Raw genomic sequence first — 25,211 nt, forward strand, 5'->3', positions numbered from 1 at the left:
AAAGTCGCTATTTTTGAAAATTAAATTTTGGTAGACACCCTGTAATCGATTGCTCGGGATTTTATATGTTTTTCTAAGGCTAATTTAGTATTTGCTGTTTCGACCTTCAGATTTATAAAAATTTACCAAACAAAAATGTGCTCAATTTTTGCCTAATGCTTTACGACAGTTCTTATTCTGGTCTTGAATTTTTCAAAAATTGATAGGCTTCAATTATGCACCTCAGACGCTGGTCCTCCGTAAGGAGTAACATTTTTGAAACAAATGAAACATGTTCAAATTTAGAGAGTACCTTATTATCTACCATCATATCAAACATTATTTTACGTTTCTAGGGAGATAATCCGCTACATTATCTCCCGCTCGCTAATCGCTCGGTGGACAAACTAGCGATTTTCTCCCTTAAAAACGGAAAATATATTATGAAACAAGGGAAATAATGTGATCTTCAACCATTTTGAGTTACTTCCCTCGCTTCGCTCGGGAAATAAACCTCAAAATTTGTTGAAAATCACATTATCTCCCTAGTTGCATAATCTACTATTCATTTGATCATTTCTAAATCTTTGTCGCCCGCGCCAATCTAGTTTTCAAAACAAACGTGACATTTTGTACGACATTTTTTGCTTCTCCTATATTCAATACTGTATTCATCAAAAATCCATGTTGGAATTGAGAACAGCTTCTCAAGGCTTCTCATATCATCAGGCCGGCGTTTTATTTCAACCCAAGGGAGAGAGAAACACAAAATGCTGAAGATGTGAAATGATGATGACGATGACGGTAACTACATACGACGAATCAGCCATCCCCATCTTCCCACAATATACGCTTATATGCGTTATGAGCTGCTAATTGAGATATTTTGGTAAAAACGGCAACCAAGTCGTAATCAGCTACTCCTTATATTCCCTTAAGAGCATTCCACATACAGCGAAAATTTTGTAGCAAATACGAAATGAACCAACGGGTGGTGTTCAGACTACGAAATCTGTGAACTCGACTATTTATCAACATCGTTTATCAATATTATCTCTTGGTTGATTGTACATAATGTATTTTTTTATCTTAGGTATTATCGTTTTGGAATAATGATTAGGTACTCTCAGCGATGTTTTTAGCAAAAAGTGATTTTTTGACCATTTTAAGCCAAATATCGTGTTTGTTGCGTTGGGAGAAATTCCTAGAATTTAAATCTGACCCTAAAGAGAGCGTATGTGTTTTGATAACGATAGCAAATATTTTCAATATTTTGGTGAGTTTTTCGGGATAAGGAAAGATTTGCCTACAATTACTTACCATGTGTACGGGCTCTCCCAAGCTGATGGAATATTGAATCACTCTTGAATTATGACAAAACCCTTTTACAGTATAGGCATGCAATCTAGTTTCATACTAAAATGGCTACAAAATACCTAATTAATAATGTAAATGAACAAACAGTTAAAATGAAAAAAGTTTTACAAAACGGAAATTCGAAAAATTTCAGTGAAAGTTTAGCTAGATAGCTCAATTGTTGGTTGTATTGTATACTTATTGCCTGTATTCCTTTTTGGAGTCACCTACCTGTGCTGGAAAAAAAATGTGACTGTGATTAAAATTTTTAACTAAATTAGATTCCTACAAAATTAAAGGTATAGATATATTAAGAAAGATTCATATGAATTCATCGTATATAAACTTTTCATTGGAAGCTTACTTGACTGTACATCTACATACGCCGTTCAAAAAAAGAAGAAGAAGAAGGTGGCTCCTTAATGTTGCTATGATGTTTTTCAGTTAGGGTGAAAGGCATTAGTTAAATACATAACTTTCAATTAGTATATACGAGTACAATATTGAGAATCGTTGAATTGAATGTGTAAAAATTTGAATAAGTTTGAAACAAAAATGTTCTGAAATTAATGAAATTAAAGTTCTACTTGAATTTTTCGTATTTCAAGCATTAAGAAGAAAAATTAGTCGTACTTATGCGCTTGAAACTTCGAAAATCAAAAATCGGGGAATTTAGTTTACTTAAAAAAATTCGTAGAATCCAAAAATGGCCTTGATTTTTTTTGCAACTTTGTCCATCTCTCCTGACCACAAAAAAACCACTCTGTTTTTTGTTTTAGGGTCTAACTATCGAATAAGTAAGCCCATTTTCAACCTAAACACAAATTTGCTGTTGCTCAGTGAAATTAACAAAAATGCGAATTACGAATGAAAAATTACTTCTGCGCCATTTTGAAGCGAGATGTGGTAGATAACTAGAAATTTTACCATCGATTTTCTAGATCATAGGACCAACATTCACTATTGCTACTTTCAGAATTCGATCAGGGGCTGATCATTTACTTCATTTTTTGTTTCATTGTGCAGAACTGCAAATTGAAACGTTGTGCCGGAATCCAATACTAAAAAAATTGTTAAAATTTTGTTTAAGATTTTCTCCTTTCTGATACAATATAGACAACCAATCTATCTACATATTACTCGTACCTACGTATTTTAGCGCACATACCGAACGCCAACGAGTTCTGTTCATCTGCTGTCTGTCGTTTCTCGTTGGCTTACTCGACAAATCCAGGACACCCTGTATAAATCAATGGTTACCTCGCCTGTATGTGAAAAGTCAATTCACTTATAAATGCTAGTCAACTATCGCGTTTGGTATGATTTTTGGGATACATTGTAATACAAGTTTCTATTTATTAAAAAACACTCCCTCCAGTAATTTTTCAAGGACTTCGATTCGGGATGTGGATATTGTATTGAAAATGGCCATTGCAGCCTTGAAAACGCGTTTCTCGCCTTCGCTGTATGAAGAAGAGAAATCGATTAACCTATATTTAAATAATGGTTAAGTTGATTTTTTTTTGGTACGATGGTAAATCCTCCTCGAATGCGAGTTCCAGTTTTCCAGTCTGGAGTCCGAATATTTCTAATGCCTGAATTTTAAATCTAGCCTGGGTTTCATGTGGTTTATGGTTTGTGCTGTAAATTCACGACCTATCGATAATATTTATCTTTATCAACTGGCACGTATTAGTGTATTTGACAAGGCGAAACCCTCGCTGTGGAAGGTTATACCAGAAAGGATGAAAATATATCATTGTTTACAAGTGGTATATAATACCGAGGCTATCGAACGTCTGGTATTTCATATTTCTAGCCGATGATTACGAAATGATAAACGATCTTTTCAACCTTGGAAAGAAAGCAAAATGTCGAGGATTAGATGCGATGCGCGGTTTAAAGTAGCAACGCAGAAAAAGAGGGATTTCTTAGGTTTGGTTTTTTTTTCGCGAGCCAAGATACTATATATAAGGTGTTACGTCTGGTAACAGTTGATAATACGTGTTTTGCTAATACTACGAGGGTGTGTCTGGAAATATGCTTGTGCTTCCAAGGGTGAAGTCAATAACCAGACAGATAAGGGTTTATGTGCGTGTCATGTTTTCCATCTCTGTCTGCCTTCCTCCCTCTCATTATTTCGCCTTTCTTTCCTCTTCCTATTTCTGTTAACGCGCTGCGAAATAACCCTCCGAGTGTTCAAATCGCCGGTCCTTTTTACACAACAAAAACGTCGTCCTGTACGTATACCTACCTACAGAACAACTTAATCGACTATAGGCCTACACGTACCTACCTAGCTATTTGGGAGCGGGTAATTAGCAAATTGCGTTTTCTAATTTGATTACCTACACCGCGATCGAATATTTTTTTTCTAGTCACGAGACCTGCAAAGCTAGCAATAAAAGGGTAAGTGACTTTTTTTGCTTACCCAGTTCCTCCTTCGTGTGTTTCGTCCCCCGCCCCGTGCCCTCCTAGCCCTGGATTTGTACACGACGAAGTCAACCTTTGTGTATAGCACATATTGAGCTTGAATGATTTCTTAAAGTGAGTACGTATTTTCCGATCAGTTTGCTTTTAAGTAACAGTGATAGCGTAAAATCTACGCATTATTGGGTAACAATGCAATGTACAGTTACGAGGTCAAGGTGACTATCTTGTGTAGAAAGACAACGTTCGTCATTGAACGTACGACATACAGATCCGAATAGCAGGAATAGGCGGACACGTTCAGAGGAGATGGCGTCTGAGTGAAAATTTTCGGATGTTTTGACGTATCTATATGGCTGAGCCATACATACATATGTAGAATATTGTGTTGTTACGCATCGTCTCACATAATCGCGCGATAATTTCCGTTTTAGATAGACGACCGTTTGTGAATGTACGTACATAGGTCGATGGTACTTCTACCCAGACCTACCTACGTGGTGAAGTAACGAAGAGTAAAAAATGATATGTTAGGTACTCACTGTTTTTATTCATCATTGTAAAACTGGCTTTTGAAAATGCGGACACACACCGACGCATTTAACGGTGGCTGATTTAAAAACATTATACGGGTACGAAAAACTCGGCTAGTCGTTGTAAAAACATATTTCGTCTGAAAGTCTGTGGTACATTTGGCGGTTCTGCAAGTTACAGGTTTACTTGTGCAGTTTTGCTCTGTTCTCACTCTCAGTATGTAAGTATGTATCCTGTTGAAAAATGCGAGACAGGTGTTCGCGGGTGTATATTGCAAACGTCTGCGAACCTCGTATTCGTATGTATCACGTTTCCCTCTCTTTTAAAATTAGGTAAGATATGGCTGTGTTCGACAATACTGACCGTTTTATTATTCGCAGTCGAAAAGTCTGTCTAATCAAGTAAGCAAAATAATAAAAGGGAGAGGGTGTAATCGATTTGCAGGTGATGAAGCGTGAGTGAAGTGCACCTACCTATGTGCAATGTGCATGCTGGTGTAGCGAGCGAGGAGCGATCGATGCATTGAAAGGTAAATTTTGTTCTTCTCGCCTCATGGTACTGATATATTCTCATCTGCATACGTAGGCGTATACAGTTTTGCCTGAACGTTTACTTTTGAAAAAAAAAAACTTGAAAAATATTGGTATGTAGATTCCGAGCTGCTTAAATATTGTATTGGATAGTTATGTATTTGGATAATTTGCAAAGGGCAAAACGAGAAGCTTCTGCCATTTTCCTAAAAATGATCGATACAATTACATACAGTACTTCGGAAATTACGTTGGTACATACGATTCTCAAACTACGACTATTGAAAAGTGTCTGAAAGGTTGACTGTTTTCGTAACTGTAGGAGCTACAAAGCTAGGTAGTATAGGTACTGAATTTTTAAGCTGCCGCAGAGGGTGGTATGGTTACCAATACTTTCAACATTACAGGAGTGAAGAAGTTGAGTTTGAATCAGAGAGCTGGTGGAAGCTGCTTTTGAATTTTTTCAATGCAATGTCAAACTTCAATGCATGAATCAGCGACGACGGGAAGTTTTATCTCTCCTGACTCGAAAGACAGGTTAAAGAAAAGAGAGTCTGAATTCCAAAGAGCCCCAATATATCATTTTGATTAAAAAAGATATCTATTGTAACACAACCGCACAATGTAGAGATGCGCCGTCAATAGGCAATGCAAATTTTTAATCGTTGATTCTGATAAGAATACGTAGGTATTTATTGTTTTCAAAATTGAACAAACATTATTCAACATTTTACAGGCTGCTAGAAAATTTATTGAAAAATTTGAACATTTTTCCAGTATAGATTATGAATAGAAAAAAAGAAAATTGAAAGTCTTGAAATTTACTTTTATTTTTAAATGATATAAAAATGAGATCCATTCGGCGAAACGAAAATATTCACAATGAGTAGGTAAAGGTATCCTAATATTTAAATACTTACCTGTTTTGTTGAAATATATTAAAAAATCGTTGTACTTATTACTCTCTAAATTTGAAATAGTGAAATTTCACACATTTTGGCTTCTTAAAAGCAGTAGTTTTTTACTGCAAAACAGTAAAAAATTTACTGAATTGATCAGTAAAAATGATTTTTACTGACCAATTCAGTAGATTTTTCACTGTTTTGCAGTAAAAAACTACTGCTTTTAAGAAGCCAAAATGTCGTGACTGCTAAGCAGTGAAATTTCACTGTTTCAAATTTAGAGAGTACATAATTACATTAATTAGGTATTTTTCATCATGTTTATATTGTTTTTACCTACTGTGTTTGTTTACAAATTTGTCTATAATATGTGATAATCAGTAATCTTAATTGAAACATTTTTTTAAAATTCAATTTTAGACATACTGTGCACTCCTATTTTGTAGACAGTAGGTACGTGAGAAAATAAGTATTAATTTGATTGTTATAGTCCAAAATACGAGTAGTCTCACTTCAGTGATAGAGAAGAAAGACAAGAGGATGAGGGATGATTTTGCTTTATGTAGGTAACTAGGTCAGTTATACCTACAGTGTGCTCAGAAATACCAAGCGCCCCCCCCCTCCTCCTCAATGAAATTATAGTGTTGAAAGTATAAGTTGGTTACACTGAATTGCAGAAATGGCGATTTGTAAACTGTAACGGTCATGTAGGTATGCCTATTAAAATATTTTCTGAAAGTGCTCAAAATTTCTGAACATGCTATAGAATCAACAATCACTTACGGAGCTAAATATTTTACCATTCAACATTAAATATGCAAACAAAAGACTTCACTGTACTGTATGTACTATTCCATGTTAGGGTTATCCTGTGATCAGCTGACCATTGACATGAGTATCAAATTAGGTTTATTGTTTATCATGTAGGTTTAGATGTGTTTTAAAGTACCTATATTTATATTAATAAGTGCATGTGTGTGCGTGTGTTCAGTTAATAAAACTATTCATAATTTTGTTTTTGTTTTTTATAATTTCAGATTAAACATGAAAAAACTATTACGAATATCTTGTTGGGATAATTCGTGGATTCTGTACACGCAGAAGGATTACTAAAAGAAGGCGACTGCAAAAGTACCATAATCAATAATAATCTTATTTGGTGGACTATACATGATAAGAGAAACGGGAATGCAACAACAATACTGCCTCCGATGGAATAACCACAAGACTAATTTGCTAATGGTGTTCAGCGAATTATTCAGAAATGAAGATTTTACAGATGTGACGTTAGCTTGTGAGGGTGGCTCAGTCATCAAATGCCACAAAATGGTGTTGGCGGCGTGTTCTTCTTATTTTCAAAATCTCTTCTCGGATCTGTCATGCAGTCATCCAGTAGTGGTGCTGAAGGATATACGGTACAGTGAAATACAAGCAATATTGGAGTACATGTACAAAGGAGAGGTTAGCATTACTCAAGAAGAAGTTGAACCATTACTGAGAGTTGCCGAGGCATTGAAAGTGAAAGGTCTAGTGGGTGAGAATGAATACAGAAATAAGAGTGAATACAACAATAGTAGTATCAGTACATCCTCATCTCCTTATGATGCTTCAAGTCGTGATCGTGAACCCAGTGGCGGAGCTCATTCAAGTATTACAAGAACTACATCAATGCCAAATGACCTAAGTAATCGAGACCGGGATCAGGATAATGCCAATGATAATGAAAGCAATCACAATAGTCCAATTAATGAGAATCAATCCAACGCCAGTGATGACAAAAATGATCGAAATGACTCTTCACCACCCCATTCAACTAGCTTACATCAATCATTCCATAAAAGTGCACATTTCTATGGAAAATCGTCATCAAATTCAGACCGATTAGGCAACAGAATACCACCATTGCCAATTTGGCCCATGACTGGTTTACCTATGGCGACTTTTCCTACACCTCATACCACTGCTACTGCTGCTGCCATGTTGAACAGCTGTCATGAAGCAGTCATAGCTGCCAGTAATTCAAGTATGCCACCTTTGAGAAGAAAAAAGTTGTCAAGTTTGTTGATGAACAGAGATAGAGATACACCAATTTTGAGAACTGTACTTGGTCAAGGTCAAGCTGATTCTTCACAGCCTATGTCACTAGTCTGTCATGATGGGCAAGAACAAGAGCCACAGTCCAATGGACCTACAATGCCTCAAGACCTTTCTTACATGAATAAGGTGAGTTTTGTTTTTTAAAAGTTTTTACTTCAAATATGTTAGAATGTATCTACATTTCTTTTAGAAATGAATGAAGGGATCTAGTTTTAAGAATTAAAACTGGAAGTATCATTTTAGCTAAATGAGCAACTTTTTTTTAAACATGAAATTAGAATTTGAGCATTTCCTAGATAAACCATTGTCAGCAAAGTCAGAGTGAGGATGAGTGACGCTCACTAGCCCAATGCCCTTTTCTACTTTCCACTTGGAAAAAATAAATAGTAAGATATACCTACACAATACACATTCGCCTCAAATACCTTTGAATTTTCATCTTTCTACCTCAAACACAGGTGAAAGGATGATTTTTAAAATTTTCAACAAAGCATAAAATTGATGGGGGAAAATGTGTTTTAAAACTGGAAAACACTAACTTGGAAAAAAAGTTGATGGATACCTCATGATGGTCTTAAATGTAGCTGGAAGTTTCAAAATGACTTTAAACCACCTGTAGTTGACTTCAAATCATATTGAAACTGGTTTGCGGAGTAAATTTTGGAGGTGTAAGTGTAATAATTGAAACCAAGAACCATATTTTACCAATACCCAGCAAATAACCATATCATCCAATTTTTTGTCCACTTTCTGTTTTTTCTCTTATTTTTTTCATTCAAAAATTGAAATAATTGAATTTGAACTCGGATGTGAATTTTTCAATTTTGAAATGAGTTACCTATAATTTTTTCATATAGATCAATATTTCATTTTTTTCACTTCCATTTCAATTATTTTTGGAAAAAGGAAAAAAAATCGTGAAAATAACAATATTTTACATATAAAATGGTTAGAAAAAATGAAAAAGCCAAAAACAAATCATGCAGAGGAAAAACCATGACCAAAAAAAACTAATTAGTAATTACTATGAATTTCATGATCAAAACAAACCATAACCATATATTTCTCAACCAAATTGTGATCCATAACCAATAACCACAAATTGATCCAGCATTCCAGCTGTCCATATTGTAATCTGTATACCCATCTAAGCCACAATCAGCTAAAAATGGTGCAAATTATCAAAAGTTTTCTGGGAGCAATTGCTTTATTTTGAATTCATTAATTATTCAACTGTTCAAAGGCTGTAGGTGGATAAGTATGGCGTGTTCGGGGTGTTCGAGTCATATGGAAACGACACCAACATTATGAAAATAGTTCAACTTTTAAAATAGTAAAAATTGAGGTGGAGGCAGAGGCACTGGAGGGGTGTGGACGAGGGTAATATAAAATTGGACGTCATATTCGTGTTTGGGGGGTTCGATTCATATGGAAACGACACCTCGTTTACCAGAAACAATAATTTACACCAGAATCCATTTTAACCCCCTCTGCAAGTTTTTTCAATTTTTGACCACGGCCTACCTCAAATTTTTTTGAAAAAAATATATGCTTTTTAGGGCAGGCATGAAACAAGGTCACTTAAAAAGTGACTTTGTCACTATTTCACGTGCGAGTCACTTTTTGTCACTATTTCAGCAAAAATGGCCAAAAAAAGTGACTTTGGTCACTTGTCACTTTTTAACGATTTGTCGTGTAAAAAAGAAAAAGTGCAAAATTTTAGGAAATGATCAATATTTTTCATGAAAATCCTCCTTCAGTCACCATTTTATGATTCTAATTCTAAAATTAAAAAAATAATAAACTCCTTGCATTTAAAAAACCTCGTTTTTTAGGCATCTCGAAATGAAAATCTTCAAAAGCTTTCGCCCTCGCTTCGCTCGGGCTAATTTGTTTTTCTTTCGTACATAGGACCCAAAATGATATCTGCTCCAAAGTTTTCACGTTCAGTAACGAAAATAACATTTTTTTTACACCTTTCAAGTTTGGATTTTCCAAAATTTTCGCCCACGCTCCGCTCTGGCAAAATGTTCACCATTTCATACCTATTTTATTCAACTTATTTGGCTCAATTTAGTGTAGGTGCAAGTAGATTATTTTTTAGCCATAAAACTGTAAATTTTTCAAAATTTTGTTTATTCTTTTACGAATAGGTTGACTTAATTCAGCATACAAATTCTAATTTAGTGCAGTAAACAAATCTAATACGCTCATTTCAATAAAAAAAATCAGCAACTTTTTGCGTTTTTTCCCCTCAAAAGTTGACGAATTTGAAATTTTAACCCCCCCCCCCCCTCAAAATGACAACATTGGCTAAAATATGCAAAGTAAAAAAATTCAAAAAAAAGTACACATGATTTTATTCCTTCGTCACACACCCCCTCCCCCCAATCATCGCCCCAAAAAAACTGGCGTCGCATTAGCACCGGCGCCAAATCCTCCCGGGTATACATCAACACTTTGCTACGCTCATGTAGGGGGGGGGGGGTTTACTAAAAAAATTCTCCGATGATCGCTATATAATATAATTATACTTTACTCACATTTCTTGAAATTTAGGTCACTTTTTTCAAATTTTTGGTCACTTTTTTGCTATTTTTCAGTCACTTAAGTCACCAAAAAAAATAAAATAGTAAGTTTCATGCCTGTTAGGGGTCAAAAACACACTTAAAAAATTATATTCGCATTTTTGTTCACATGGAGCTGGGAAAAAATTATTTATTGTAATTTCAGAAAAGTGGGGGTTTCTCAAAAACGGGGGGGGGGGCGTCTGGGGGTTTGAAACTTTCCTGACGGAAGGTGCTCAAGGGTACCCACCTTCCAAGCAAATATCAACCCCGAAGCTCTCGGGGGCAAATTCACCATACTTATCCACCTATAGCCTTTTTTTTCAATTTTAGTATACGATGCAAGTAAAATTAGAAATTACTCGTTTGATTCAGTTTTTAGTCATTTATGTGTGTGTGTGTTTTTCATATAGTTTTAATTTGAAGTACCTAATTAAAATATCTGAGATGGGTAATTTTTCCTCAGAATTGAATTGTAAATAGAAAACTCATGATGAAAAAGGAGAGGTGCTCTCTCCTACAATAGCATATGAACTATTATTCACCTATTATGTCATGTCCTACCTAAAAAAAAAAAATACATTTAACTAATTGCAAGTGTATTTTACAGAGTATGAAAATGGAAACAATGTCTGAAGATGCTCATTCGCCATACATGGAAACATCATCTTTCATGGATGAAGACTTTAGTCAAGATAGAGTAAGTATTTTTCATTTTTTTTTTGTTTCAATTTTCATGAATTACCTAACACCTATTGCAATGCTTTCTTTAAAATGAATTATCTATAACCAAAAGAAATATCTGAAACTGGCCCAAAACCATTAAAATCATTAGTAAATGAAAACTACCTTAAAGTGTGATGTGTGATATTACTGATATTTATGTATTGAGAAATTGGTTCATTTATCCAGTTTTGTAGGATAATCTTTTAAAATAGCAAGTCTTATACTTAATTGTTTTTTTATAGTAAAATTCACAGAAATGTTTGCAAATAGGTATCTACCTATAAATGCACCTACCTATGGGGTGTGCAGAAATATCAAGAGCCCCAAAGAAAGTTTTTTTTGTTAAAAGTATAGGTTATTGATGTGAAATAGATGCATAATGATTAGTGGAATGCGCATCACCTCAGTCCAACAACTAATCACAAGCTATCATTATGAAAAATTTCTTGGGCAGTACTTGATATTTCTGCACACCCAGTTCCTACCTACCTAGTACCTACCCATCTATCTGTTTGTCTATGTCTATCATTTTAGGCACTTATAATCGTATAACTATGTATTAATTTGTTTACTTGTGTTTTTTTATCAACTTATTCACTCTTTCAGGGCAGTAAAGCTATGCATTCATCATCTTCATCACCACAGTCATTTTACTTGGATTCAAAAGGTAAAAGTTATGAATATCAGTTTTCTTTTCTTAAGTGCATATCTGTAATAATGTGACTGAAAAAAAATGAGATAGAGGATTAGTCATTCTCATTACACACATTGCAATACCCGTGATACATGACACAATATGGGTCCCCCACTGATTGATGATATAAACCACCAGTTTCATATTTTTGTAACTCACTACTAGGTAGGTGAAATTATGGTCATGTACATAGTACTGTTTTCGCCTAAGTACCTATCAATGTACAAGACTCATGTAGAAATACAGGACCTTACGTGTTTTTATGAAAATGTAAAGGGAACTCAAATGTCGGATGTACACTGGGAAGCTGTGTGGATTTTTCAATTTTTTCCCATTGATTCTGTGATTTAAAGTCAAAGACCAGCCTCTTTCAGGCTTAGTCGTTTACAATTGTCTAATCTTATGATTTTCACCCCTTCAGTTTTGATTTTAAAATTTAAAATTAACTTATGGCTCCTATATAGGTAACAACACATTAGGCCCCTTTTACCATAAGTCAACATAGATACGTAAATTTCAAGTTATACTGATATAGTTATTTTAAATTCAATGTATTGATATTACGTCAATTTGTTGAGCAGAAAAAATAAGCGATAATGGAGCTATGTAATCCCTAATTACCTATTTATAGGTGAGAGGTAATTTCTTATCTATTTCTTTGTGAGAGATTACACCAGACTTGACCAAAGTATCATTATTAGCAAAATTCTCATTCAATAGAAAATAATGAAATGTAATCAACTATTAAATTTTCTCTTTTCAAGATTATAAGAAAAATATTAGAAACAGCATATTTGTGATAAATTGCCTCTCTCTCTATCCATTGATGTGTATAAAGAACATCCAAAATAACTAGATTTTAGTTCTAGATAATGAGAATTCTGGATGAGACATCACATAATACCTTCCTACATTACATACAATGATTCAAAATTTAGAATTTTTTGTAAGAATGGCCTATCTATTGACCAGATATGAAGAATTGAACTGAAAATTTGATTTTTATATCCCTGATTTCTAAAAGCTCTGTCTAAGTATTAGAATGTAAAGTCAGTAAAATTATACATATTAAAATTTAGAATCAACAATATGAAGCTTATGTTGTAACTAATACAAATAAACGAATGTTACTGTTACAGTGAGTGTATCATCAGCTATAGCAAACTACGTACCAACACAGAAACCAGAATGGAAACGCTACAAGCAATACACAAGACATGATATAATGTCAGCTATTGAAGCTGTGCGCAATGGTATGAGTGCTCTTCAAGCGGCAAGAAAATTTGGAGTGCCATCCCGGACCCTATATGATAAAGTAAAGAAACTTGGTGTCACCAGGATCACAAATCGGCCATTCAGAAGATCGAATGGCAGTACTGGTACAGCTTTTCCATTTGGCATCAGTGGCGCTGGAGGCAGTATGTTGATTGGTATGCCAGGTGAAGAAGAAAATAGCCCTCAGAGTGGTATGCTAGAGCATGGATTTTTACAGCATGCTTTGGAAGGTGGAAAATTAAAAATGGAGAGTTCTGATCGTGAAGCCATGTCCTCAACACCAATACCTCTGCAGCATGCGTTTATGCAACGTAATCTGGAAATTGAAGAAAGAATGAAAACCTTGAATGTAGAAGAGTGTATGAAAGCTGAAATGAATGAAAGAGAAGCTTTGTCTATGGTACAAGGAAATACTAGTGGTGGATCATCATCACCTACACCCAATGATAGAAGTCCAAGTCCTAATCTTATCAAATATGCTCAACGTAGCAACAGTTTAACACCATCTCCGCCCTTACCTCCTCCAATACCTCCTCCAGATGATGATTATGAAGATCAGGTTGAAGACTTGTCTATGTCTAGGAAACCAGAACAGCAGTCGAGGGTTATAATGCCACCAATGAATCAAGCAACAGCTGCTACTGTCTTAGCTACCTGTAGTGGAGATAGTGGTAGAGATTAATAAATAGTATACTTACAGATTACAGATATAGAAAAAATTTCAGCATGCTATGATCTTATATTCACTTGCGAAAAACAAATTACAAAGCAAATAAATTATGTTACCAAAAAAATAAGTTGCCAAGTGCAAAATGAAAATTTAAGAATGTACTTACTACATACTCGAAGGCTGGTTACATTCGGAATATATTTGTAATACATTCCACAAGCATATCATTGCCATTGGATTATGTACTTTCATCATTTGGTGGGGAGTAGAATTTCTTAGTTCAGCTGTGAACAGTGTAAAATTCTGATAACTTACCAATTTAGTACCAATTAACATGAAAAGTTATTTTACATTGCAACATTGAGACTGAATGCCAATCAAAATTTTTTTTGTTACAGTTTGCAATAAATGTATGAAAACAATCAAAATATGCAATATTTGATTTGAATTCAGCTACTTAAAGATACCTATTGTATTTAACAAATGAAAAATGTTTTTTAATAATTCATTTTATGCTCAATAGAATTGTTCCTTTTAGGTAATCATCTTACTTACATAGAGAGCTGATGTAGTAATAATGAACCACCTATGCATAATGGTCAACTTTTAGAGGGAATAAATGTACATAAATAACTTTTAAGATTAATTGGTATCTCAAATTTTACAAGACTGCTAGATTAAGATTATTTTACAAACATGAAGACTGTCTCAATATGCAATAACGCAATTATATTAAGGTAATAATGTTGTTAATCATTTCAATTATTTATTATGGTTGTTTTATTTATTGTAGTTTCAATTTTTATTTGTTTGTTGCGATTTGTTTTATTTTTTCTTTCATTGGTTCTTTATTTTCTATGTCTATTTCTTTCTTCACATTTTTGATTTTCTTTCTTTATGTACCTACCAGTTTTTCAAAAAAAAAAAAGTTTATTCAAAACATAGCAATTATTTTTAAAATTTTCAAAACTAATGATATAATATTGTATCAGTGTTCAGTTATGTGATCATAGGTGTGGGTAACTTGTTGAATTGAACAAGTTCAACTTATGTTAATCTACAGCAAAATACATTTTAGGAAGCCTTAAAAATGTAAATAATTTGTTTAAGTTGCCTGAAGAAAGCATATTGTAAATATGTGTTTTGAAAATCTCATTTATGTGTTCATTAAGGTTTTAGAATTGACAAACTACCTCAATAAGGTAAATTTTACCATCTTAGAAACATTACTAGTGTAACCAAAGTAGGTGACTTGATGATAAATTGAAAATGCATGGCATGTATTAGAAAATCTCATTTTGGTTCCATTTTGATTAAGCATAATCAAATTCAATTTTGTTTTTTTGACTTGGAATGGAAAGTAAAGTAAACAAATACCTACATTTTTTTCTTAAATAACAATATTAAACCACCAACTTTTACAATACTTACAACTTATATTGATAATAATGATACCTACCTAAATTTGTGATGAAAAAATCTGAAATTTCTCAATATTTCCTAGTCTTTCCTCTCTTTGGCAGAGGCTTGATAGCCAAAAATACAGGATGCAATGTAGGTACATATATACTAATGCAAGGAAAAATAATGTATTTTTTGAAATTTGAGATTCTTTGCAAGAAACCTTCAAATTTAGTTATGTATGATTTTAAAATTTTGATATTTTTGCTCATCATTGAAGAAGTAGGCATTTACAACCTTCCTCTCAATGTGATGAATTTTCATTGTTTTTCTAATGCTGCTGCTAGAAGTTGAAATTATAATAGTTCTTCATGTGGCCTTATCTTTGATAACACAACTTTTTCACAAATTTAGAGGTTTTAAACAGATTTTCTACTTAATTCCCATGTGTTCTCAATCATTATCTATGATGATATAATTTGATTTTTTTTTTTTTTAGCTAATACCTAAGTTGTTTTTTTTTCTTAATTATAATATCTTATGTCTATATATGATTTGATTATAAAATTGTATTTTTTATTGGGATGATGCAAAATTCTGCAAAGCATGTAGCGTTCTTTAGAAACTAAAAGTGGTTTATATCTGGTATGTTGGTAATTTAATTTTCAAAAAAGAGCTCAATTTATCTATAATCATATCAGATGATGATCTCTTGTAATTAACTTTCACTGACAAAAAAAAAAACAATCATGTACTGAAACTATGGTCAAATGCATTTTATTTTATTAATAATTCTACTATAGAGCCATGTAGCTTATGCACGAAAGGTGTGATAATATTGTATTTTAAGTAGTGCATAAACTTATGGTGCTGATATTTTGCAGTTACTTTTATTATTACCAATTTTTTCAGTTAATAATGATTGTGTTCGTTACAGCTTTAATTTATGTTTTTGAACTACCTATATGTTATTTACCTCATTATTTTAAGGGAAGTTGTTTAGATATGTATCATATTTGTTTCAAAAAACGTATAGAAATTAAACAAGGCAAACTATACAGTTGTTGCAGCATTCCATAGAAATTCATTTGAATCGAAACCATCTAACTTGATTAATTAGTTTTATCCGTAAAATAAAAATGACGAAAGTTGTGTGCAGGTGTGGATGCCTGCTCAATATTTTTTTTGTTTTTTCTTGTTTTTTCCTTCTTTTTTTTGCAGAATATTTAGGAAATTTTTTAAGTTGTAATGTTGTGTTAATGTTAAGTATCTTATTTAGGAAAAAAATCCGTGTATGTATTCAATACTGCACAAATTTTTTGTTGGGAGTTGAGCAATAAATTATTTCTAATAGAAGCCAAAAGTAGAACTTAATGTAAACTCGGAGGCATAAAAAACTACTGGTGATAATTCATGCACTATTGTTTTATTGCTCAGCTCAGTTTTGAAAATTCTTGTAACTTGATTCAAATGGGACATAAATTTATGAAGTGCCTAAAATATATTTTAATAATATTAAATTTAAACTGAGAAAAGGTGCTTTAAAATTGTAAAAATTTGAGATAAAATATGACTGATGTTTGTCATAATTTTTTTCCTTGTTTTTAAGTTGTTTTTATAGTATAAATTTTATCGCGCGATTTTAGGATAGGCAAACATAAAATAGTCATTGCATAGATTTATGTGTATATATTATATATGATGAAAATTTTTTAACAGATGTTACATTTTTTGTTATTTTCTCTTTTTTTTTTCTTTTGATGAAACAAGCAATATCAGTCCCACATGTTTCATCACATACTAGTACTTTTCTATAAGACTGAAAATTATTAAATAATTTATTTGTAATGTATTTTTTTGTTTTCATTCACATTTATGATATTTTTGTACATTACAAGTTAGTATCTGTGCAATCGTTGTTTCATTAATTTTCTCGAGAAAAAATGAAGTACCTATCTACGTACCTAGAAACCTGATTGAAGTGCATCCAAGCCATTTTGCATTGGTCATATTTGATCAAACTAACAAGATGAGAGCTACCTACCAAAGTTTTAATATTCATTTTAGAAATCTCCGGCCACAAGTTCATTATTGCATAGAAGTTTCAAAATAATTTGAAACGTAGGTATTTCATTTCTTATATGGCCAAGTTTTAGAATTCGAATCAGTATAATACCATTTTTGGTTATAAAAATTAACGAATTTTTCTAGCTGTTTGGACTTTCTCTGGCAAACAGTTTGACCGCTTTTCAATTTCCGAATTCTTACGCGAAGTGCCTACCATAGCTGAAAATTCGGCAGGAAAAAAATTTCAGGATCAATTGTTCTAATTGTTGTTCTCTCTTCTTAGAAACTATACAGATAGGTACTCGTAAGTCGTAGGTACGTGTTATGTTATGGAATCCATTTCTAACATCCTAACGTCTCTAAGGAACGTTCAATTTTTTTACGTTCAAATTACCTATTTGGAAAAGCGTCGCGCAAAAAGTTATGCAGTTACAGGTAAGTAGATCTTTCACGCGCTCACCTTTTGTAACTTTGAACTTGAATAGCTTTTGAACGATAAAAGCTGTAAATTTCGAGTACCTACCTAGTTCTAATTCGAAGTGAAATCTTTATTGCGCGCAACATGTTTTGACAGCTTTGAATTTTGATAACTTTTGAATGATAAAAGCTAGCTCTTCAAGTAAAAAACCAAATTAAAAGAAGACACAATTTTCAGCATTTTAGGGATTCAAAACTGAAAACACCCATACATAATTACATATGTACATACGCGTAGGTGTAGGTACTTACTCCCTAGTCCCTAAAAATCGTGTTGAATTTCAATTTCAAGTTGAATTGAATTTTTACTGCACACGGCATGTTTTTACAACTTTAAACTTTGATAAATTTTGAACGATAAATGCCTAGCGCTTTGGATAAAAAAAACCATAAGAAAAAGAAAACGTTGAACATTTCTGTTTTTGAAATACCTGCGTATTCACTGAAAATTTCGCGAGAATTTAATTCATCCAAGTTGAATTTTTACTCCCCACGCTCCACGGTATGTTTTTTTTTACAACTTTGAACTTTCATTACTTTTGAACGATACTTGAAAATTGAAAGGTAGGTAACGCTTCAAATAAAAAACCAAACTATAAAATAATGAGCATAAAATTCTAAACATTTTGGTGTTCTAAAATACTGATGATATTATGCTTACTGAAAATTTCGAGTAATTTCAATAATTTGAACTTCGCAACTTTTCTGTGAAATATTAAATATAAATTTTGATTCATCTTTTAATTATCATGTTTTCATGTTCTGTTTCTGTCTTCTGTAACGAAAATCAAACCCTTTCGACAGTTTCGACTTTCTGAAAAGTGAAAAGGGAAAATTAAGCAAAGCAAAGGCGATTCTGATTCTTGATAAAATGATAACGTGCGCAAGAAAAATGCGCGATGAGTTTTTGTTATGATCGAAAAATGAAAACATTGAAATCTCTGCCGATGGATGAAAAAACTGTAGGTAGAATAGGTAGAATTAAAAAATTTTCATATTTTAATTTTTGGAAGTATTGTGTTGCGCAGTAAACGACTGCTTGTGTTTGAATCATCTAATCAATTTTTTAATGCGAGTCTTGATTAGTGGTGTCCTATAGTGGTGTGAGTGTTGCCGGTTTCATGTTCATGATAATAGTAATCACTGATACCACTTCAAGAAGTAAGCTTCTGTTGAAATTTATTCAATTTTTAGCATTGCATTATAATATCTCCATAATTCACGATACTTTTTTGAAATATCATATGTTCCAGAAACTGATGGAGTTACGTAAGAATAAATTCGTTTTGAAGCAATCCAGTAAATTTACTATGATACTGAAATGCATCATTCTGAGTATCATCTTCGATGTGGCTCTTTCAGAAAGTGACTCATTTCACGAGGAGTTACTTTTAAAGCCATTAGACAATGGTAAAGTGTACAGTTATTTTCAATTCACCACATTATGGAATAAAAGCTTGGAAACTGATCAATACGGTCATTGTCACCTGTTTCCCCATGCTCTTATGGAAATAATTCAAACATACGAAGTCCAAGAACTTCACATCAGTTTGACCGAAGGACAGTGGAAACACAGATACTGGGGATATGCGATTGTGGAAGCTCCTCCAGGCGCCGAATTATGGGTGTGGTTCAAGCCAAACACCAGAAACATCGATGAAAAATGGAAAGGTCTCACAGCTGCTCTATCTGGATTACTCTGCGCTTCGTTCAATTTTATAGATAGTGTGAATAGCGTTAGTCCCAGGTTGAGTTTCAGACCGAAAGGCATCGAGAGTGAAATGCCTTTAAATTCCGAACGTCTTCGTTACGCCACTTTGCCTCGAGAAATTGTGTGTACGGAGAATCTGACTCCTTGGAAAAAACTACTACCGTGTGATTCAAATAAAGGATTATCGACATTGTTGAACGCCCGATATATTCATAATACGAATTACCATTCAGTTGGGGTTCATTACCGTCAAATATGTGCGAATGACGGATGTTCGAAGACCAAAATTGAATTACAACAGACTGTATCGTTGGTTTATGATTTAGTTATTCTCACTAGCAGTATTAAGGAATGGTCTATTCGGAAACTATTCGGTATCGGCTTGTTCGGTTCATGTCCGGTTGCTCAAGATTCAAATATCTACGTGGATATCTCGGATAATAATTTTGAATTGGTACAACCACCGGACAATATTTTAACCAATGTAAGAGGTGGTCAGATAACCAAATATGCTGTGTACGATTTCAAAAATATCAATAATCTATCTGTGAAAAACATACGAAATAATTACCAATCTAAATCACCCATATTACACGCTAATCGTTACATAAGAGATTATGGCAAAGAAGTTGGCGGGATTGTGACGAAAATTTACAATAATCATCGAGAACCTATAGATATCATTTATTTTGAAAACATACCTTGGTTCGTACCAGTTTACTATCACACTTTGAAGATCGTCAATGGAAACAATGTAATAAAACCTAAACAAACTCATTACATACCAGGAAAAATTCGAACAAGACCATATTATTTAGAGGTAGCATTTACATTACCTCCCCGTTCGGTTACCGAAATTTCTATCGATTTTGATTACATGTTTTTAAAATGGCAAGAATACCCTCCGGATGCTAATCACGGATTTTATGTCGGATCAGCAGTAATCACTGCTTCACTGCCGTATGCTAGAAATTATTATTCGCTTCCTCGAACTGTCAGTTTAATCAAAAACTGTTTCAATGTTACTGATTCCGACGGATATATTGTACAATTGCGAACTGAATCATTTATACTGAGTTTACCGACTCCTGATTTTAGTATGCCTTATAATGTAATCTGTTTATCTTGTACAGTTGTGGCCTTAGCTTTCGGTCCTATACATAATATTACTACTAAAAGACTTAGATTATCGAAAAAAGTAAACAAAAGTAAGTTGAAAATGCTTCTAGATTTGAAATTTTTCTCATTCTTACGATTGCGTTCCAAAACTTCTGAGCAACAGGAAGAATCTAATCGTTAAAACATGAACAGCGATTTTTATTTTTACCTGTTGTAATTTTTTTACGAACATTGTAAAAATCTAGTCCTAATGATTGTAACTGTACAGGATTATTATTTATTATAGATTTTTGCATTTTGTGTAAGTATTTCATGTGCGTACTATTTTGTTGTACATATAATTGAGGAGCTTGGAATCAAAACTCACTTTTGCCATCGGACAAAGTTTTGAGAAAATCGACAATAACTGATTTCGCCTAGTGCGTTGATGAAAAAAACGCCGCAAAGTGTGTCAAACTCTTGAGTAAGACTACTAAATAGGATTCCATGAGAAAATTTTTTTTTTCAAGTTGCCATATCGTTGCAGTATGGCTATCAAGTTTGGCAAAAGTGAGTTTTGATTCCAAGGTGGGGTAATTTTACTTTCTTTTGCGAATATATCGAAAAATAAGCCTCCTAGAAAAAAACTAACGACATTATGTCGATTGGAAATTTAATTCTCTACAATTCTCCTGGATCTGATTTTTCCGTAGAATGCTTCGTTCAGTCTCCAGACAGCTTTAAAAGTTTTGAGCGCTGAATTTTTCCAAAAATTATACTTTCTTTTGCAAATATATCGAAAACTAAGCACTCTAGAAAAAAAATAACGACATTATGTCGATTGGAAATTTAATTTTCTACAATTTTCTTCGACCTCATTTTTCTGTAGAGTATTTTGTTCCGCCTCCAGAGAGCTTTAAAAGTTTTGAGCGCTCAATACATCCAATTTTTTACCTCCTCAGTTGCATCACTTCCAAATTCAAAACTACCATTTTCGGTATTTTCACTATCAGAAAATGCTTCCGAAGTTGCAACTGAATTATTTTGGCTTTGTAGACTTCCATGCGACCTTCAAAATACAGTTTTTTTTATAGCTTGGAGTCAAAACTCACTTTTGCCACTGACAAAAGTGAGTTTTGACTCCAAGAGCACTTTTTAACACGAAATTGTGAAGAACTGGGGCCGAATTCGGAAAAATGGATTCTGTAGGGTGATAGAGAAATTGAAGAAGTATCAGAATCCGCAAAAAAACGCATATCGATTTTAGGTGGCAAAAGTGAGTTTTGATTCCAAGCTCCTCAATTAGAATAGTATTTTTATTATAAAATACTTACATCTGTTAATACGCTTATTTTTTAAAAATACTGCGATGGTTTTTCGAAAAAATAAAAAAATTTGCGTACTTACTTTTTTTTGTTAAATAAATTTATTGAGGACAAAGTATTATAGGTTTTTTTTCGCTTTTATTTTATTCATGATTCTCTCTTCGATTTTACGAGCGGTTTGTTTCCATAATATTCTAAGGTTTTACATTCATGTATCGAAGTATGAAATAGAACGTGTTTTCAATGTTCCATGTTTTTAAAAGTGAAGTTTAGTAGTTGAAAAAAATATTCATCATTTTTTAAACTGATTCAATTTCCAATTTTTACTGAAAATTTTTAGAAAAATTCTATCAATCGCATACTTTAAGGAAGAACAGATTATTGAATTCGTTCGAAAAAAATTCGAGAAAATTGTATTTAAAATAACTCTATGAGTTCAAAAATTACAACAAGATAGGAATATAAAATTAAAATACTTAATTTAAATTACAAAAACTCGAACGATAAAAATGTATATTAGAATAAACAATAATATGTACTCGTTCACGTGTAAATGAATTATAAAAATAGATAATTACAAAAACTGACAAACATAAGCACAATCACAAGTTAAAACACGATTACGACTCATCGGAAACATCCTCAGCATCACTGAAATCAGAAGTGCCATATTCTGATTCTTGCGAAGCATCAAGACGGACAACATCATTTTGCACAATGCGCTTAACTGGCCGAGGTTTGGCACTTTTGAATTCCGAAGCTACGTCTGGTTTTTTCAGTCGTTTATTAATCAAAGTTCTGTAACGAAACAATTAATTATAATAAATTTGAGTGTACAAACGCTTTAAAACAGAAATACGAATAATTACTTCGGCAATGTTTTAGACAGGGGCGTGGAGATCGCACTGACGCCGCTAGTTGAACGTATATTCGAAAAAGGAGAAAAGATATGCGACGGTTGATCGTTCTTATTGGTGGAAACCTTGGTTACATTTTTCAAAACATTATTAGGAGAATCTCTCATATGAATCGTATCGTTTATAATGGTGGAAAAATCGCCAAACATTTCTTGATCGGTTTGATCATATCCACAAATGTTTCGGTCTTCATTAGCTAGGCAAGGTCAAGTCGAGTATTAACATGTAAAAATATTTAGTTGAAGAAGGCAAGTCTCGGTGCTAATAAAAGATATCGAAGCTGTTCGTTTCATTACCTTCTGCTTGAACAGATGCAACAGGTTGATTTTCCTTTGTTTCTGATTGCTTTTTAGACACACGCTTCGTTTTAGAGTTGTCATTGGCCTGTAGAAGTATTAATGAGTCAAAAAAAAATTCAATTTTAGAAAAATCATCCACTATATACATACTGGTTTTTTCCTATTCTTTTTCAGCGTTACTAATGGGAAGTTTCGTAGAGAATTCTTGGTTATCTGTGTATTTTTAAAAAATCTGAACGTAAAAAAAAGTTTTCAGAAAGAAAAGCGATTCGTATCTAAAATTATACGCACATTGATATCGTCATCCTGTTTCGAAGAATTTTTCACGCGTTTGTTCTTCTTAGGTTCAACAGACGAGTCAGCCTGCCTTTTATTTCTAACATTATTTTTGGTCAATTTAGCCTCCGATACGTGATTAATAACCACGGCTACCTTGCTTTTCAAAGCGGAATTCATGAGTTCACTATCATCAGTAGTAGCTTCGGAATAATTTGGAACAACGGATCGCGTTCGTTGTTCAGTTGAACGTGCAGCATTTCCTTTTGGACGAGTAGCAGACTGTGAACGGGGCAAAGTGTTGATACGAGATGTTCTAGCGTTGGAAGCTGTTTTTTCCACGGCATTTGTGGTTACAACAGAAGGCGCGAATTTTTCTAAGAAAAAAAATACGCACAGTCAAGATATACAATACCTATAGAATTTGTTATAATTTTCAATAAGCGAAATGCAACGTACTCCTTCCAACTTTAGTATTTTGACTTTGATTCTTCTTGAAAAACGATACAATCGAATCATTATTTTCATCATTAGGAGGTAACACTACGGAAGTGAGAGATATGTATTCATAACTTTTACCGACATTTCGTAGTAAAATTAGTTTCAATGTAATTACCTGGCGCTGCTTTTTGCTTGCTGCGTTCAGGACGTTCTGGTATTGGTCCCAAGGCAGGTGGAGGTTCTTTGACAATAATTCCTTTTGGAACAGAGTATCCTACAAGAAAGAGAAAAACACGCATTCAATATTGCGTATAATCAACGAAGAAAATCATTTCAACTCACCTATTTCACTTCCACAAGTTGATCCTTGACAAATGCAAGAACGTACTGATGGTTGACCTACATGCGCTTGAGAGATGATGGAGTGAAGGACACTGCCGTTATCATTGATCTAAATAATAAACATAACTTTAAATCGAACGTTACGAGAAAGTTTATCCATTGAAAAATTTTCACGCACTACAGAAGGAGCGGAATTTTGATTCGGTTGCCGTATCAACTGTGCAAGATTCTCCATGCACACAGCGTTTAATTTCTGACAAAACTCCGATGTCATTTTTTCAACAACATCCTAGGACACAAAATTATACAAATCAGTAATGATAACATTGGGTATACGCAATCGAAAAGATGCAATAGAGGTACATACTTGGGGAACAATTCCAAGCTTATCGAACACTTCGAATTTTTCGGCGATCGGTTGCAAACATTTTAAAGCCGATCCTTCTTGATTTTGTTGTGGTTGACGTGAATTGCTGCACAATGTTTGCGTAACTGATCGAGGAGGAAATGGCACTTTGAATTCGCCGTTTTTATTCGTAGACATTCCGGTAACATTCGAATTATTTTTCATCGCACGTCTATCGGGTTTGGACTGATTGAAATAGAATTCTGCCATCAGGCGAACTTGATGATTAACATTCAAACAATTATCAATTCATAAAAGTCGATTAAAATGAGATTTTTCACTGGACAGAAAATAAGAAAGAAAAGAATGAAGATTACAGACAATCCCGCGTTTAACGGTTACAACTAGTTTTGAAAATCCAAGAATTTTCGAAATAACTTGAATTAGTTTTTGACTTTCTTTAAGTAATTCTTAGCAACTTCTTCCATTCCAACAAGAAATGCCCCCGTCAGCGATACCGAAAAAACCGGTAAGTTACCGTCATTACGAAATCGTAGATCGGCTAGCGCTAGCGTTGGTTAGGCTAGCCGCTAGCGCACTAGATTTCATAATTTTATTTTCAAAAATCAAAAATAAATTCAATTCACATTTCACTAACGAGTAACGAGTAACGACACAAGCGTTTTACAGTTTTGATTTTGAAATTCTCATTTTCGTCTACGTTAACCGGCTCAAATGGTCATGGTCATGC

At 33.4% G+C, this 25,211-nt stretch overlaps 3 protein-coding genes and 1 long non-coding RNA gene across 6 annotated transcripts; 2 read left to right on the forward strand and 2 right to left on the reverse strand.

Annotated features, from left to right (window-relative positions):
- Window positions 1–5,634: 5,634 nt before the first annotated feature.
- Window positions 5,635–14,056, reverse strand: LOC135832319 (uncharacterized). Its single transcript, XR_010556297.1, has 3 exons — window positions 13,927–14,056; window positions 13,609–13,744; window positions 5,635–13,406 (listed from the first exon to the last, which is right to left on the reverse strand). It is a non-coding gene; the product is annotated as an uncharacterized LOC135832319 (long non-coding RNA).
- On the forward strand, window positions 6,902–15,978 carry LOC135832313 (longitudinals lacking protein-like). Its single transcript, XM_065345482.1, has 4 exons — window positions 6,902–7,954; window positions 11,006–11,095; window positions 11,728–11,788; window positions 12,955–15,978. The coding sequence occupies exons 1-4, from the start codon at window positions 6,902–6,904 to the stop codon at window positions 13,770–13,772; spliced, it is 2,022 nt and encodes a 673-aa protein (XP_065201554.1). The 3' UTR covers window positions 13,773–15,978.
- Window positions 15,979–18,513: 2,535 nt separating this feature from the next.
- PIG-T (phosphatidylinositol glycan anchor biosynthesis class T) lies at window positions 18,514–21,920 on the forward strand. The gene is made up of 2 exons (XM_065345483.1): window positions 18,514–18,866; window positions 18,959–21,920. The coding sequence occupies exon 2, from the start codon at window positions 18,965–18,967 to the stop codon at window positions 20,714–20,716; it is 1,752 nt and encodes a 583-aa protein (XP_065201555.1). The 5' UTR covers window positions 18,514–18,866; window positions 18,959–18,964; the 3' UTR covers window positions 20,717–21,920.
- A 305-nt stretch (window positions 21,921–22,225) lies between these two features.
- Window positions 22,226–24,899, reverse strand: LOC135832315 (uncharacterized). 3 transcript variants are annotated; one of them, XM_065345484.1, is made up of 10 exons: window positions 24,482–24,892; window positions 24,293–24,403; window positions 24,115–24,223; window positions 23,948–24,046; window positions 23,791–23,874; window positions 23,347–23,708; window positions 23,206–23,268; window positions 23,053–23,140; window positions 22,709–22,952; window positions 22,226–22,637 (listed from the first exon to the last, which is right to left on the reverse strand). In XM_065345484.1, exons 1-10 carry the CDS (start codon window positions 24,728–24,730, stop codon window positions 22,460–22,462), a joined length of 1,587 nt encoding a protein of 528 aa, XP_065201556.1. In that variant the 5' UTR covers window positions 24,731–24,892; the 3' UTR covers window positions 22,226–22,459. The 3 variants fall into 3 exon arrangements, with proteins under 3 accessions (XP_065201556.1, XP_065201557.1, XP_065201558.1); XM_065345485.1 differs by lacking the exon at window positions 23,206–23,268 and having other exon boundaries at window positions 24,482–24,899; XM_065345486.1 differs by lacking the exon at window positions 23,791–23,874 and having other exon boundaries at window positions 24,482–24,896.
- Between the last annotated feature and the right edge of the window lie 312 nt (window positions 24,900–25,211).

This window comes from Planococcus citri, chromosome 1 (assembly GCF_950023065.1).
Source record: "Planococcus citri chromosome 1, ihPlaCitr1.1, whole genome shotgun sequence".
Taxonomy (NCBI): Eukaryota; Metazoa; Arthropoda; class Insecta; order Hemiptera; family Pseudococcidae; genus Planococcus; species Planococcus citri.

What these genes read in the sequence shown, in the direction of transcription:
- LOC135832315 (XM_065345484.1), bottom strand. Translation starts at nt 24,730, where the DNA reads ATGGCAGAATTCTATTTCAATCAGTCCAAACCCGATAGACGTGCGATG. An exon ending in AAAATTCCGCTCCTTCTGTA is followed by an intron (nt 24,224 to 24,292) that starts GTGCGTGAAAAT and finishes TTTATTATTTAG; the next exon opens with ATCAATGATAACGGCAGTGT. An exon ending in CTGTCTAAAACATTGCCGAA is followed by an intron (nt 22,638 to 22,708) that starts GTAATTATTCGT and finishes GTTTCGTTACAG; the next exon opens with AACTTTGATTAATAAACGAC.
- PIG-T (XM_065345483.1), top strand. Translation starts at nt 18,965, where the DNA reads ATGGAGTTACGTAAGAATAAATTCGTTTTGAAGCAATCCAGTAAATTT.
- LOC135832313 (XM_065345482.1), top strand. Translation starts at nt 6,902, where the DNA reads ATGATAAGAGAAACGGGAATGCAACAACAATACTGCCTCCGATGGAAT. An exon ending in ACCTTTCTTACATGAATAAG is followed by an intron (nt 7,955 to 11,005) that starts GTGAGTTTTGTT and finishes TGTATTTTACAG; the next exon opens with AGTATGAAAATGGAAACAAT. An exon ending in AAGACTTTAGTCAAGATAGA is followed by an intron (nt 11,096 to 11,727) that starts GTAAGTATTTTT and finishes TCACTCTTTCAG; the next exon opens with GGCAGTAAAGCTATGCATTC.